Raw genomic sequence first — 15,783 nt, 5'->3', positions numbered from 1 at the left:
TTTGTGTTTGGTTTGATTACATTGATATATTGTATCCAGTGTTTATTACATTATTACATTGTATGCATTACTTCTAATACATAGATAACATTTTTGTAATCATGATAATATATTTCTATGATCACCAAAACAGAGTGTATAATGTCTGAATTATGGTCTTTTATTATATATATATATATATATATATATATATATATATATATATATATATATATATATATATATATATATATATATATATATATACCACAAACATTGAAAATAACATGGCTTTTAAAGTGTTGGTATAAAGCAATTTGATATACCAATACTATTGGTGTATCAAATTGTGATCCACCCATGGCACAATAATATGCATACATAAACATTCTTGGAACTGTGTGCTGTTGGGTCTATTCCTATAGATCAATGATGAATTTCCACTCATTAATCATTAGTGACATATGAAAATAATGATAAAAAATAATAATAATCCCCGTTCTCTAAATGACTTTAACATGGTACACAATTTAATTGCAATCCTTTCTTTTTCCTTTTCCCCCTCCCCCCTCATGCTCAAGGGACAAAATATCCAGAAATCTGGAGTGAGAAAGAAAAAGAAATTGGGCTGGATAAAAAGCATTGAAACTGAAATTGCACCAGGTAACCTACGATATCGTTCTTCATAATGGTATGTTTACACTTCCCTTGGGACCTATCTAAAGTGTTCATATAATTAATGATACAAGGTTGCAATTGCCGGTCGGCACAGTAAGGTAAATGTCTTGGTTACAGGTACACATATGTAGTGAATTTAAGGCTTTGTTGATGTTATTGTTTCTTAAACCTATTATAAGGTTCTAAAAATTGATTATTATCAATTAAATATGAAACTATCCAAAGGCCACTACCCCCTCATTCTATCTCCATCTCTCTGTTTCTGTCTCTTTGTTGACCATCATATCAAGGGCAAAAATCCATGAAAAGACAAGAATAGAGGATTTTCACTTGTGTAATACCACATCATATCTGGACCCATGAAGAATGATGGTAAATGTTAAGTCAAACCGAGAAATAGAGAGAGAAACAAATTTTTATGGTCAGTAGTAATGTTAATTAAAGCAGTATAATGAATTAGATCAGCTTTAAAGATATTAAAATATTTTAATTACCTCTTGTTGGTTTGTCGTTTTGCTTAGATTCTATTCCACATGAATTTCCTTGTGCCTGCACATCAATGCATTGATGAGCATTTAATATTCAAGAATCTGTGTCTGTAGGCCTAGTGCTCTACTTTCTTCATTAAAACCATCTTTCAGGTATAAATCATAAGTGTAACTTATATTGATTTAATCACTGTGAATAAAAATAGAAACAGAACTGCAAACAGACAGATGAACCTTTGCAAAAAGTAGGATAAGATGGGCATTTGGAATAAAGAGTGGTCTTGAGACAAAAATAATGGGTCCATTTAGCACACAAAAAAAGAACTCCAACTTTTATCCTTTGAGCCAAATAGCCAATGAAAAACAAAGTTTCAAATACCACTAGGCAGTATGTTGTTGAAAGATCACCTGGAATTGGGTGTTTTCAGATGTACTCAGAAATAGCTTTCAAAATGCGTTTCCTACTCGAATTTCAGGCGAAAATGACAAAACCTCCAGGGGTTAATGTGTTAAGTGGCAAATATATGTATTTGTATATGATATAAATAAAATATATGTATAGTATGTAAGCTGTATCAATGATATACCACTCGTATAAATATTTCATTAAAAGGAAACTCAGCAAACCTCAGTATGTGTGTGTGTGATTTGGATTTTTAACGTAGCTTTAACAATTTTTCAGTCATATCGCCAATGATGTCTAGCACTGGGGCATCATGCCGCAGACATGTAGCATAATGTCCCACCCAGTCATATTATCCTGACACCAGGCCAACCAGTCCTAACACTAACCTCTTAATGCTGAGCACCAAGCGAGGCAGCTGTAAGTACCATTTTTGTAAGTCTTTGGTATGACTCAACCAGGGATTGAACCCATGACCTCCTGCATCTGAGGCGGATGCTCTAACCACTAGGCCACCGGAGCGGCCTCAGCAAGCCTCATTTCCTTTTAATGAAAAATTTATAAATATTGTGGTATATCATTGATATAGCATACATACTATATATATATATATATATATATATATATATATATATATATATATATATATATATATATATATATATATATATATATATATATATATATACATACATACATACATACATACATACATACTTCTAAGGAATTTTTCAATATAAAATGATTATGAAGTAGGGTTTTATTACTTTTGATAATCTTGCTGATGATTGATGGTAAAATATTGTGATTTATTTTGGCCAAAAGATATTTTTGTATTACCAATCAATCTGATTATATGCAGAAGTCAACATGTAGCTCTGCATTTTTTGCTTTTACACATTCTAACATGTACATCCTAACATATGAACAATTACATAGACTCTGACACAAGACATCCATAAAATTATTTTCTATATACATTGACAAATATTTTTTAACATTTTAACATTCTATATTTCTACCACTTTAAACAAGTAGTTTTACCCCATATTGTCTATCCATCTACTTTTTATTTCCATGGCATCAATTTACCAAGGATTCTTGCAGTTCAGCCAGATTTGCTTGCAACTTTATACTCCTGAGAATTTTGATGAATTTGATTTCTAGTGTTCTGTGACTTCATCTATGGGAGTTATGCTTCCTTTTTTCCATCTTTCCAATGTTCTCCCCAGGAATTCTTTAAAGCATTTGAGAAAGTCTTTCTGTAGCATTAAAAGATGTTTTTTGAAAAATTAGCATCATGACATACGTGCCATATTCCCAGACAGTATTGGTTTTGTTTTTTGAGGCTTTGAAAGTATGTTTTCAAGCATCTTATATTAAAAAGCCTATTGAATCCTGATTATCCTAAAAAATCTTTCATATGTAAATTATTGATCACTTTGCAATGGTGTCCAGGTACTTAACTGGGTCAAGAAAAGAGGACATTGAGTCTACCCATAGCAGATTACAGGGTAGTAAAATAATTTTTCCTCATGCATAGCCTTCATTGTGACATCACAGTGTGCAACATTCATCCAGTTTGCACTGGATCACACCGTTAGCTTCACTTTTCCTAAAATGTTAAAATACTTTAACATCGCTGTAAGTATTTATTTTGGTTTGAAAAAAATGACCTTCCAAGGAATATGGACATATGACGATTAAAATAAAGTGAATAACTGCCATTTAAAGGTATATGTAAATCAAATTGTACAAAGTTACACCTATTACTGAAACTGTTGATACTAAATATATATGATTTGTTTGACTTGCACTTTAATTGATGTTCTCAAGCCAAATTTATAGTTGCAGATTTAGATTATTTGAAAGTTCTTATCCTCGTCATTGTTGAAATGATCCTTTTCCCAGTTTGTAAAATGATGGAGCATAGTTGATTTATTACAGTTTGTTAAAGGATGGAGCATAGTTGATTTATTACAGTTTGTAAAATGATGGAGCATAGTTGATTTATAGATGTAAATAAATGTTTAAAAGTTAGTCAATTCCTAATGAGTTCTACAAAGCTATTGCCTGTAAAATGTGAGGGTTATATTTTTTTCACTTGTAAAATAGTTGCATACTGAAATCTAAATGAAGATATAATTTAGTTCCTGAGCATTATCTTTTAATATAAATCATTTTTAATCTCCTTTAAAAACAGGTAAAGTTTGAAGATAAAAGTTGTTCCTTTTTCTTACTTTAGATTGAGGGAAATTCCTTTGGCAAAACCCACTTGAAATTCTGATTTATTTATCAGAATTAAATAAGTTAGGGTGAGTTGTTGTTTCTTAGATTAATGCAATTCATGCAGCAAATACAAGTTATATTAATTAAATTTTTGTTGCCACATATATATTTGCAAATATCTTGAAAACAACAAGAATAAAAACCAAGTTTTGAAATCCTAAAGCTTGCTATATAGTTTAGAATTTACATGATCTAACCCCCACTCCCACCCTACCCTTACCATACTCATTTTACAGTAAGCCATTAGATAACAACATACCATCTAATCCAACAATTTTCAAGTGTTAAAAGAAGCAAAATGTTTTTTTAAATACTCTTTTTACTTCATGGGAGAAATACCGCTAACAGAGCCTGAATTGGCAAATTCTTCAGTTGATCTCCACATGTGGATTCACAGGTGCTGGGTAATTTTACATTTCTTACCCATAATCAGTCAAAGATTAAAGAGATTTGCAAATAATGTGTGTCACACCTTTCAAACCGTTAACAGAAATAAATATGTAACACAGACTTCTGACACCCCGTCATCGCTGACGGATCACTTGACTGTGTTGGTGAAAAGACTGAATCAGCATCAAAGGTCTTAGTTGAGCACCAGTAGTCAAAGGAAAGTGAGGTACAATATATGTTGCTGTTGTTGTTGTTGTAGGGTTTAATGCCATTTTTCAACTCAAGATAGGCTATACATGGTGGCCAGTATAAATGGTTGAGGAATAACCTGGGAAAACACCAGAAAGAACCACTGACCCATGAAAAGCTATTGGCAAACTTTCTCGCATCATTCACCAAGCCCGAGACTCTAACCCACGCAGATGGAGGTGAGATGGCAGTGATCTGTAATGGTGAGTGCTTTAGACCACTTGGACACTCGGGGCCCCTGAGGTACAGTATATAATGGCTGAGCAAGATGATAATTATCCCAAATGAATGAACCAGAAACCATGTGGAAACGTGTCATTCAAGTGATATGGCTTGGATTAAGGTCACACTATTGATTAAATGGAATAATTTTGAAAGTGCATATCGGCACTGGTGCATGACATATTCTAAAGCATATTGGATTGAAATGATAGCTGATCAGAACCATAACAGTAAGTGGTCTTGAAAAGAACACCATGCTTTAATTTTATTTTTTGCAGCATTAGTTTGCTATGATCTTTGGATTTCAATCAAATTTTCCATGCTGGTTTATATTGATGAGATTTTAAGGATTTCCAGTATTCCACAATAAAACTTATGGCAGGTTTTGTCACTGGTTACAATTTCTCCTTCAGTTTCTGCAAAATAACTTTACTCAAGGTCATTGCATTTTCAATGAAATTCGACATGTGGCTTTATACTGTTGAGATACTTGACAAGTTTTATTTTGAGTATTCCACAAATATTTATTTTTGGAGTTAAAGCATTCCACAGTTAGAGGTGAAGCAATATTCCACAATATTATTTGGAGTTCAGGTCCTAATTGCCGGTCCTCTTTACTGAAGATTTTGCAGCATGGCTTGACTTTGAATTGTTGTATTGCAACAAAATTTAGCATCCAGCTTTATATTGAAATAATCTTTCATAATTTGGATTCCCAGAATTCCACAACAACATGAATCTTTATTCTCCATTTTATTTTCCCAGCACAAGTTCATCTGTTTATGGCTTTTACTACCAGTTTATAGTATGTGTAGTACTTTGCAATTCATTTATTGCTACTAGCCACGGTTGTCATCTAGGTAGACTTGTCTGCTGTAATCTAAAGTAATTGGGAGCAAGCACAGTGATTCAGTTGTTACCACGCTAGACTCAAGATTTAAAGGGTGCGGGTTAGAATAATAACCATCGGACATGCCTGAGTCAGCTACCATTGTGTGTCCTTGGGCAAGACACTTTACTCCAATTGCCTCAGGACTAAATAATCTAGGGGCTCCAAGTGGCCGAGTGGTCTAAAGCACTCTCCGTTACAGATCACTGCCATCCTACCTCTGCATGGGTTTGAGTTTCGAATTTGGCCAATGTGGGTATGCGAGAAAGCTTGCCAGTAGCTTCTCATGGGTCGTTGGTTCTTTTCGGGGTTTTCCCAGGTTCTTCCTCCACCATTAATACTGGCCGCTATGTATAGCCTATCGTGTGCTGAAAAATGGTGTTAAACACAACAACAACAACAACAACAACAACTAAATAATCTACATGTGTTGCTGTGTCATAAAGTTCCAAATCAGACCTAAACCAATGTAATGCATGTGAATTTTCTATCTGTAATCTGTTGTCTCCTTACCATGACAGTGACAAAACCCTTGCCCTGTACTCCTGACGAGTTGCTGCCAAAGAAAGATAACTGCAGTTCCTATTTTCTCTGTGACTACAACTATGAACCCCAAGAGAAACAGTGCCAGAAAGGGAAAGTCTTCAGTCCTACCAGGAAACAATGTGTCCAGAAATTTAGTGTTCAAGATGATTGCAGTCCAGGTGAATACAATTTTTAGTTTTAGTTCTCACAAGCCGTTGTCTGGATGTCTATTGTTGGTCTCAGTTTTTTACAAGAGCAAATTACTAATTTAGCATATTTATGTCGGAACACATCATTTTTAAACTTTACTGGAGATGAATTCATGTTTAGAACATACCTGCCAATCTTCCAGGCACTGTGTGTGTGGAAAAGGTGTATGACTCGAAAGTGTGTTTGTGGTTTTGTTTTTGTTTTGAAGTCCCCATGGTCAGTGTGCCTGTGTCAAAAAACTGAAAAATAAGAATAAGTTATCGGCTCATTTAAGCTACTGGAAATTTATAATTGAATAGTAGTAAAAGAAAAGAAAATATTTTTTCATGAAGCATTTAATACATTCTTTTTCTAAATAGTTGGTAGACCTGGCATTGTCTCTCACACACACACACATACGAACACAATTGCAATCATTTTGCACACACACATTTCAGGAGGTCGTGGGTTCGATTCCCGGCCGAGTCATACCAAAGACTTACAAAAATGGTACTAACAGCTGCCTCGCTTGGCGCTCAGCATTAAGAGGTTAGTGTTAGGACTGGTCGGCCCAGTGTCAGCATAATGTGACTGGGTGGGACATCATGCTACATGTCTGCGGCATGATGCCCCAGTGCTAGACATCACTATAAACTGCCACATTGCAGACATCATAGCGATATGACTGAAAAATTGTTAAAGCTACGTTAAAAATCAAAATCACACACGCTCACACACACATTTCACACACATAATCACATAATCACAATCACTCAGACATTTAGAATCCATTGTGGAATAGTCTCTGCTGTTCTCCATAGTTCACTGGAGGATTTGAAGGTGTTGCAGTCATTATATCTTTTTGTCTCTTTCTTTTACCTAAAGGTTTTTATTTTGTCAACCACTTCTGTGGATGGAATTAATTATTTTATTTCCCGTCAGGGGGCCAAACTCTTCAACCAAGATCTTGTTGCATTTTCTTTTTTAGCGTTTTGTTCCTTGCATTTGAATTTCTAAATGATGTAGCTATCAAGGAACATTTCCATAATCAGCTCTGAAACAATGATCTTCAAATGGTAGATTGTTCTCTGCTATGAACTTCAAAATAGCAGACAAGCACTTAAAATCTTTTGTGTCCTGGTATGTCAGTAATTGTTTATGTTGGAAATTTTTCAGGTTTTGAGTTCTGCATTTGTGTACTGTCCCAATGCTTTGTGGTGTTACTCTGTCAGCAGATGATGTATACTTCAGAAAGACTAATGTCAGAATGGTATTAGTGGCGTTACTCTGTCAGCAGATGATGTACACTTCAGAAAGACTAATGTCAGAATGGTATTAGTGGTGTTACTCTGTCAGCAGATGATGTACACTTCAGAAAGACTAATGTCAGAATGGTATTAGTGGTGTTACTCTGTCAACAGATGATGTACACTTCAGAAAGACTAATGTCAGAATGGTATTAGTGGTGTTACCCTGTCAGCAGATGATGTACACTTCAGAAAGACTAATGTCAGAATGGTATTAGTAATATGTGCTCTTTACAAAGTCAGGCTCCATCAATCAGAAGTTCTAAAATTTGATTTTGCTGGAGATTGCCTGTATGGCTCGTATTCCCCAGAATCACAATTGCATTTCAACAGTTTACCTTAAAAAATAAATCACACTTCCAAAACTATCCCAAGTACTAGAATAATTGTGTTTTAAACTTTATATTTGGATTAAATCCATCGATAATTAGTAAGCTAGCTTTGTTCAAGAACTTGCTAATTATCTTTGCAAAATATTGTTTAAGCATTTTCATTAAAGGGTATTATGTGTAATAACTTTTGTTTCCAAAACATGCATCTCTTTGATTTACCTGACTTCAGATGGATTGGGTTGTTCCAATTTGTGTACTTTACCTATGCAAATTAGACAGATGGGTTCTTCTACAATAATTGCTGAAAGGACTTCAGACATAAAATTTCCCAGCTGTAGTCAGTCTTTTAAAAAATCAGGAAAATAATGATTGTTTATGTCTGACCACCTTTACTCTTAAACCTATCTGTAGGTAACAAACATGCACAAAAAGGAAAAAGGGTTCTCTTTTCCACAATCCTTGCATTTCATTTTGATTTCCAGTGTCCCCATTTATCATTGTATTGAATTTGATTGTATATTGTGAACACACTAGTTAAGGTAAGCTGCTATTGTAATCAGTGTGCTATGACTCTAGGTCTTGAACTATGTAAAGAAAGAAACAAAACTGACAGGTTTTATAGTAAAATCATCAAATAATTTGTTCTATTAAGTTACAAAGTGAAAATTTAAGTGACACTTATAGTACTGTTAATTAAATCCCAACAAATCCTAAATGTCCTATCACAAGTCCAAAAGTATAGAATGTTCTAAATAAATTCCAGTAGTCTTGAATGTCTTAATGTACCACAGTGATACAATCCAGAATGTTTTTTAATGAGTTTTCAATAATCCCAAGGTAATGTTTTAGTCCAGAAAGTAAAATGAGCACTTTTAATTCCAGTGAATAATTTTAAATAAATAATTCCTCTTAAATTATATCTGAACACAACTGGAAATGATTACAGAGACTGATCATAAAACAGGAATAAATCATTTTTACCAAATCCCCGAGATATAAAAATACCCACATTACCTACAACACAATAGACTGTTCTGGTAAACAAACATTTCTGATGGAAAATTCTGCTACCTCTTGAACTCAAATTTTAGTAAACATCTTGTTTACAGTTAATTAAAATCATGGCCAAAGTCAGGTAGACATTTACTCCATTCACAACCCACAATCACAATCATGACAAAACCCTGGAACACATTATACATTAAATATACATAGTAAATGTTAGGAGAAATCCTGCTTTTTACAATTTTGTTTTGGTTCCTTTGTTGCTTTGTGAGATTTCTTTCAGGTTTTCAACAGTGCCACAATAAGTTGGCAAATGCAGCCATATCAAAGCTTTATGGGACACCCAACCCACTTGTTTGGAGTGTACAAAGTGAGAGCACATGGATGGATGTCCTTTTGAACTTTATAGACAGATGAAGTCTTGGATTTAGCAGAAGAGTGAAGCAGCCTCTTCTTTATCTTGTATGGACCCCCTCTATTACAGGGATGGGCCAATCACACTTCCTGGTACAAGAAGTTACCAACTAGCCAGTTTCAGTATTTATCACAGACACTTCCTGGTTCACAAAAATTGCCAGACTGTCGATCCTGAGCATTTCCTGGTTCAAGGAAAGTACCAACACACTAGAGAAAGACCAAGCTTTCTGGAGTAAGGGAAGTACAGTTATCTTGTAGTTAGTGAGAGGGGTAGAGACTATCACCTATGTAAAGTTCCTAGGACAGGGAACCTCTCAGTGAGTTTGTTGCTTGATTGGTTTTTCACCAGAGCACCAAGTACTGAATGGAGTCAGGTACCAGGCACAGGGCACAGGGCACTGGGAACTGGGTAGCAGGTTGAGCCACTGGCATATAGTACTATGCAGGAAGCAAAACAACAGATACTTGGCACCAGGCTAACATTAATTACTGGGCAGATCAAATACCAGTGACTAGTCATTTGTTTCTGCATGTACTGGAACTTGTGCTTCTATGACCATGACCAGGGAGCAACCTGCCTCGTTTAAGGTAGGGGATTAGGTTGCTTTCCCCTCCCCTTCCATAGATTTCCTTTCAATCCATATTTGGCTTGACAACTCTCACCACCAGGTGACGAGTCAGAAAAGTTGGCCTTTCCCCCATTGACTAGTTTTCCATGTTGCTTTTGGACAGCCGATCTTGCAAACCATTGGTCTTCTTTGTCCCCCATCATTCAGCTTCATTAGAGAAGGAAAAGGAAGGGGATGTCACTCATCTTTTGCATTTGAATGGATGACCAATCCACCTCTCAGAAGAGAGAGAAGGTACAGACAGCCCTGTTTCACCATGCCAATGGGGCAGGATGATGACCTGTCAGTTATAATGGAAACTAACAAGTTCAAGGAAACCCAAATCAAGTCATCTCCTTCTCCTAATTTAGTGTCTCCATCACTGGTATGCACTGGGCAGATGATAAAAGTTAAAGGTGGTTGTACATTTAACAAAGTAGTAAACAAAGTTTACTACTTTCTGCCCATGGATCTATGCCCTTAACCTTTTGGGTTCTAAGATACAAGAATTCTGTTCAGTGTGGAGATGCTTCTAGAGGTGCAGAAGAAAGCTGATATGTTGCCATCCTACTTGATCATGTTATTGTGATAGCACAGAAACAGGCAAAAGTCCATAAGGCAGCCAGATAGCAGAGAGATTGGTAAGTCCCTTATACCAGTTGTAGCTATTGGTTTCAGTAGGTTGAGGAGTTTCACTCACCCACTTGGACATCTATACTTTTTATCCTGACATCTTCATGGTATCCAATGAGACCTAGTCTCATATCCCAGTGAAGATACTTGAAGCTCTGGAACTTTAGTCACACACCCTAGTTACATTATCTTCATGCACCTTTTTTTTCAGTGACCTTCTTTACCCATTTTATTGATGAGAATTTGTCTCCAACTGCCTTTCAGAGATACCTGGAGGTCATATCCAAGATGGACAGACACTCATTTTCACTTTCACAGCATAATCCCCAAATCCCCTTTAAAACCCTATCTTGTCCCTCTTTTACTAAATGGAGAAATTGTAAAGTACAGAAAAATTGTTAGAACTTATGTTGAATCTTTGTTTTAAATCATGCTGATGTTCGCAAAATAGCAGTCAGCTTAAGCGTCGGTAAAACGCAAGTTCAAAATGTAATCAAAGACAAGGAGTCCATTAGAAACAAATGGCAGAAAGGTGCACAAGCACAGAGGAAATATGCCATGGCACAACAGACAGTTTACGGAGATCTGAACGAGCTGTTCATTTTTTGTACATATTAATGTAATGTTGAAATATAAATTTTATTCTCATTGTTTGATAAATGTATATCTTTATTATATAATATAATTTTAGAGGAATGCATGCAATATTTAACAAGATTTATGAATAAAGGATATGATACATGTACAGTGAGTATGGGTATTATTTATTTTTCAACAATGCTAACTATTGACCCTAAAAACCAGTCCATTTTCACACACCTCTTATGAGAGACCACCTGTTTTGAGAGACCGCTTTTGGTTGGCAGAAGGGGCAGTCTCTCATAACAGGTTTTTGCTGTAATACTTACCTACTGTTTTTATTGAATTCCCTCCTTCATACCCTTTTCAAATGGATGTAAGTGACAAGGGCATTAGACTGGGACTGTAATACTTTTTTCTAAACCCCAAGTTACTAACTGGAGAAGGTAATTACTCACCTTGGGATGGATAAGAGAAGCAATGTAATAATAGCAGGTGTTATATACACAAAATGAGTTTTATCCCTAAAAAAAGGATAATGTGACTGGGTGGGACATCATGCTACATGTCTGCAGCATGATGCCCCAGTGCTAGACATCACTATAAACTGCCACACTGCAGACATCATAGCGATATGACTGAAAAATTGTTAAAGCTACATTAAAAATCCAAATCCCCCCCCCACACACACACACGCACAAATCACAGTGGAAATATTGTTAATGCCGAAGTCCATGCATGTGCCTTATAATCATTAATCTCAATCGGAGCTCCTTTCAATTTATATTTTGATTCATGCAAAATATATCCGGTTATTGGTTTTAGCTTTATTGGAAATTTTAATTTCTTTCCCAGTTCAGCAACATCTTTGATAGACACTCTGATATCTTTAATGGCTTCTGCCCACTCAGTTAAACCATTTCCAAGTATTGTGTTTGTGAAGTATTCTGTAACTTGCTCAGCTACACAATTTATTTTCAAAAATTTAAATGGTTTGAGATCATCATTGCTAGGTTTATTATTCAGTGGATATATTGCATAAACAACTGCCATCACAGGATATGTTCGTTCATAATAAGGTATGTCAATACCAGTCAATATTCCTGGTTTGAATTTTTATTTAACTTTACAATATCTCCAGTGTGATTTAATCGAAAAGGTTCACGTTTGTCATGGATAATCCAAGTATCATCTACTTCCACAATGAACTTTACTCTAAAAAATATCTTTGATTTTTGGGATAATTAATGATCGTCACTGCTTGTTGATCATTCATTGTAGCATCAATGCAACGTTTGTCAACGTTGTGCATAATTCTGAATGTTGACCACAAATGAACTGCGCTATCATCGCAAAATTCTTTCTTGGCGCCATGAATAGTTTCAATCAGAGTTTTCGTTGGATCAACCAGAGCTCGCCTCTGCAAGTCAGGGGTTCTCTTCAATATCGAATCTAGTTTTAGAAGGCTTGATTGTAGATGATCTCTCAAACTCTTCCATATTATTATTAAGGTAAATATATATTTAAATTGAAGTATAATTATATATATAAATAATTCCAACAAAGAATAACTGTAAATGGCTAATGTTTGGTTCTTCAGCTCTTTGTAACAAAGCTTGTATAAATGAATTCTGTGGACTTCACATGCAAATGTTTGAAGAGGGTGTCTAGGACCAAAACCATGTTTGAAGTGTGGTGTTGGGGTTAGAGGAGAAACGCAGTTGTGTGTGCAAGGTTGTGGTAAAAAAACACAACTAAAACGTTATTATGATTAAAACATATTGCTGATGAATCTCCCATAAAAACTGCTGAGGACTATCTTGACAGATTTTCAAAATTACTTAGACAAATAATATTATTTCATAAATGGAACAAAATGAATTTGTGAAACATCCCATCATCAAGAATTATGAAGCATCTCGAGGTGGTGTAATCAGGAATTGTCAACTAAAAATAACCCAGTTGGTTCTATTAATAATGCTGGTTATCTCAAATTTACAATGGGTGGGAAGAAACATTATTACTCTCATAAATTTGTCTATGAATGTTTTCATGGACTACTCAAACATTGTTTTGTGATCAATCATATTGATTCAGATCCAAAAAATAATTCTTTTTGTAATTTTCGAGCTGTTACACAAAGTCAAGATTGCAAATTTGGTGAAACTGGTATGCACAAAATAATTGCAAGAGAGCTATTAAATCTGAACATGGAGACTGGTGAAGAAATATTTCAATCAATAAATACAGCTCACAAATATTTTGATATTTGCATACCCTTCAGTTCAATGCATCACAGATAAGATATACATATTGGAGTATTTGAAGAAATATAAACAAAAAATATTTTAGTATCTCTTTTACTGTTTATTCATCAACAATATTTTTCATGTTGGTTTGCCACTCACATACTTGATTGTATCTGTAATGTTGAATGTCATTTGCGGAGTTCATTATATTTTAAGTAAGTGGTAGTTTAGTGACTAATTCAAGACACCAATAATACAACAAACCTATATAAAAAAATCTTTGGATTCCACCACAAATGTTTCCTCGTCATTTTGCTCCAACATCCCTAACATATATCCACAGGATCCATTTAGTGGATTATGCTGTGGAATTGTGGTGGATATCATAAATGTCATAGAGCCAAGTATTGAAAATCCATATATACTGGTAATTTCAGTGGTATGTTTGATGGATTTAGTGAGTGGTGTCCATAATGTTGGTCCAGATGCTACTGTATATACTACACTGTCGGTGATCTTTTCAAAGGTGTTTTTATGCAATTAATCTGTACTCAATAGCTTCTCATGTCGCACAAGCTTGAAAATGTATATCAACGACTGATTCTCTGAACAAATCTTGTGTTCCAGTGAAAAGTAATAGATCAGATATAGTGTTGTGAAATCCATCTGAGATATCTGCAAACCAGAATCAACATTTTGATCACACCCCATAAATGTCATCAAATGATGATGTGCATGCACAACATGAATATTCTCAAAATTTAACAACACTTCTTGAGATGGTTCTTTGATATCAGTTTATCCTTAAGAAAACTTCACTAACTCCAAGTTTGTCAAATACCATTGGACTGTGTTCTTGAGAGTTTATTCATGCAGTATCTTGGAAAGCAACAGATATGTCTTGGTGCAGAAACACCTTGCTGTGATGCTATTTGCCATGTGAATAAACCAGTAACTATGCTTTGAGTACTGTCAATGACAATGTTGATTCACCAGCTTGGTCCATAAAAGAGAGCAACCATTGTTCTTCATTAATCACCAGAGTCATTACCAGCATCTACAATGAGAGTTTTGATAATATTACTTTACCAGCAGCAGTGCCACTATTGCGCCAGATAGCATCATTATCATTACCATTTCTCACAAGTGCAACTGTATGCTTGGCTCCAAAAATAACCTTTCTGACATTTCTGCAAAATCCAAAGATATGTAACAATGGAATTGTTCATGAAAACCTTCTACAATCATCTTTCAGCGTTGATTGATGTGCTGCAAATCCTAAGTTGGCTTCATATAATATCAGAAAATCGGTGGCAGGTCTGTCTATCATTCCATCTGGTTGTGGATCGGTCACACTAGCCCATGTTATTTGTAATGGAAGATGTAGTCTTCCATGAGGTTGGTCAAAATTATCCTGGGTAAACATCATTGATGGACCAGCTGATCTTGTGTAATCATCTGAATATCTTGGTAGACCCAATATCGTCATGGCAATATCAACATTATCTTGAATTGATTGAGTCTCTTTTCCATCAATTTTGTATATGGTACTTCTGAATAACACAATGATGCCAATTTTAACAAGACCAACTCTGATATTAGCTCTGTATGGTGGATTAGCAGCGATGTCTGTTACAAGTTCGCCTTCTACTTCAATAAATGCCTCAGCGGGCAAGAAATATCTACTTGTATCCTGAACTTGTAATTCAATTCATCCACGCTGATTTGGATCTTGTGCTTCATAAGAATAATACTGATAATCGCGCACAGAGTCATCTTTGAGAACTTGTGCATCCATATCCATAACGCTGGATCGGATACATGCTTGAATATTTTTATTATAATTGTTATCATCTAAAATGAAGACCACTTCCTGCTATCAGACTTGTATTTATATTTTTTCTGCTTTTATTTATTTGCAGCTTGATTTATTATTTTACTAACATTTGCAGGCATAACTTTAGTGCTGGGCAATTGTACTGATTGTGGTTTTTGTCATATTAATTGTGCTAGTCTGCCCTTGATTTCGGAGAATGCTTTGCTGGCAACATCACCAGCAGCACCAATACCTTTATCATTTATCATGAACATCAATAGCTTTCATTGATAATTGTTTTGCAATTGGTATTGCCTTTGGGGCTATCCTTCTAAATAAGTCCATCACTGTAGATCACTTTGTAGGTTGGTAATCGTGAATTTATCATCTCTGACAAATAGCAGCTGCTTCATTGATGAGTTCTGGGGAATTATTACTGGTTCATCTTCTGCCGATTAGAATTTATAGACGTTCAACATCAGCAAGGATATCATTGGGACATGGAACAACAAGGCCACTTCTTTGAGCAGCAAAAC

General features: G+C 35.2%; 1 protein-coding gene across 3 annotated transcripts in view; it reads left to right on the top strand.

Moving 5' to 3' along the window:
• The window catches only part of LOC149807286 (chitin-binding domain protein cbd-1-like), a 95,844-nt gene that overhangs the window by 68,056 nt on the left and 12,005 nt on the right, over positions 1 to 15,783 (top strand). For all 3 annotated transcript variants that reach the window (XM_089936323.1, XM_089936260.1, XM_089936202.1), the window contains one exon: positions 6,109 to 6,291. In XM_089936323.1, coding sequence (XP_089792449.1) covers positions 6,109 to 6,291 — 183 coding nt within the window. The remainder of the gene's footprint in view (positions 1 to 6,108; positions 6,292 to 15,783) is intronic.

Source organism: Sinohyriopsis cumingii, chromosome 1 (assembly GCF_028554795.1).
Source record: "Sinohyriopsis cumingii isolate HCF-2022 chromosome 1, ASM2855479v2, whole genome shotgun sequence".
Lineage (NCBI taxonomy): Eukaryota > Metazoa > Mollusca > Bivalvia > Unionida > Unionidae > Sinohyriopsis > Sinohyriopsis cumingii.
Note: the sequence above shows the minus strand (reverse complement) of the source record. Positions and strands in the feature narration are given on the sequence as shown.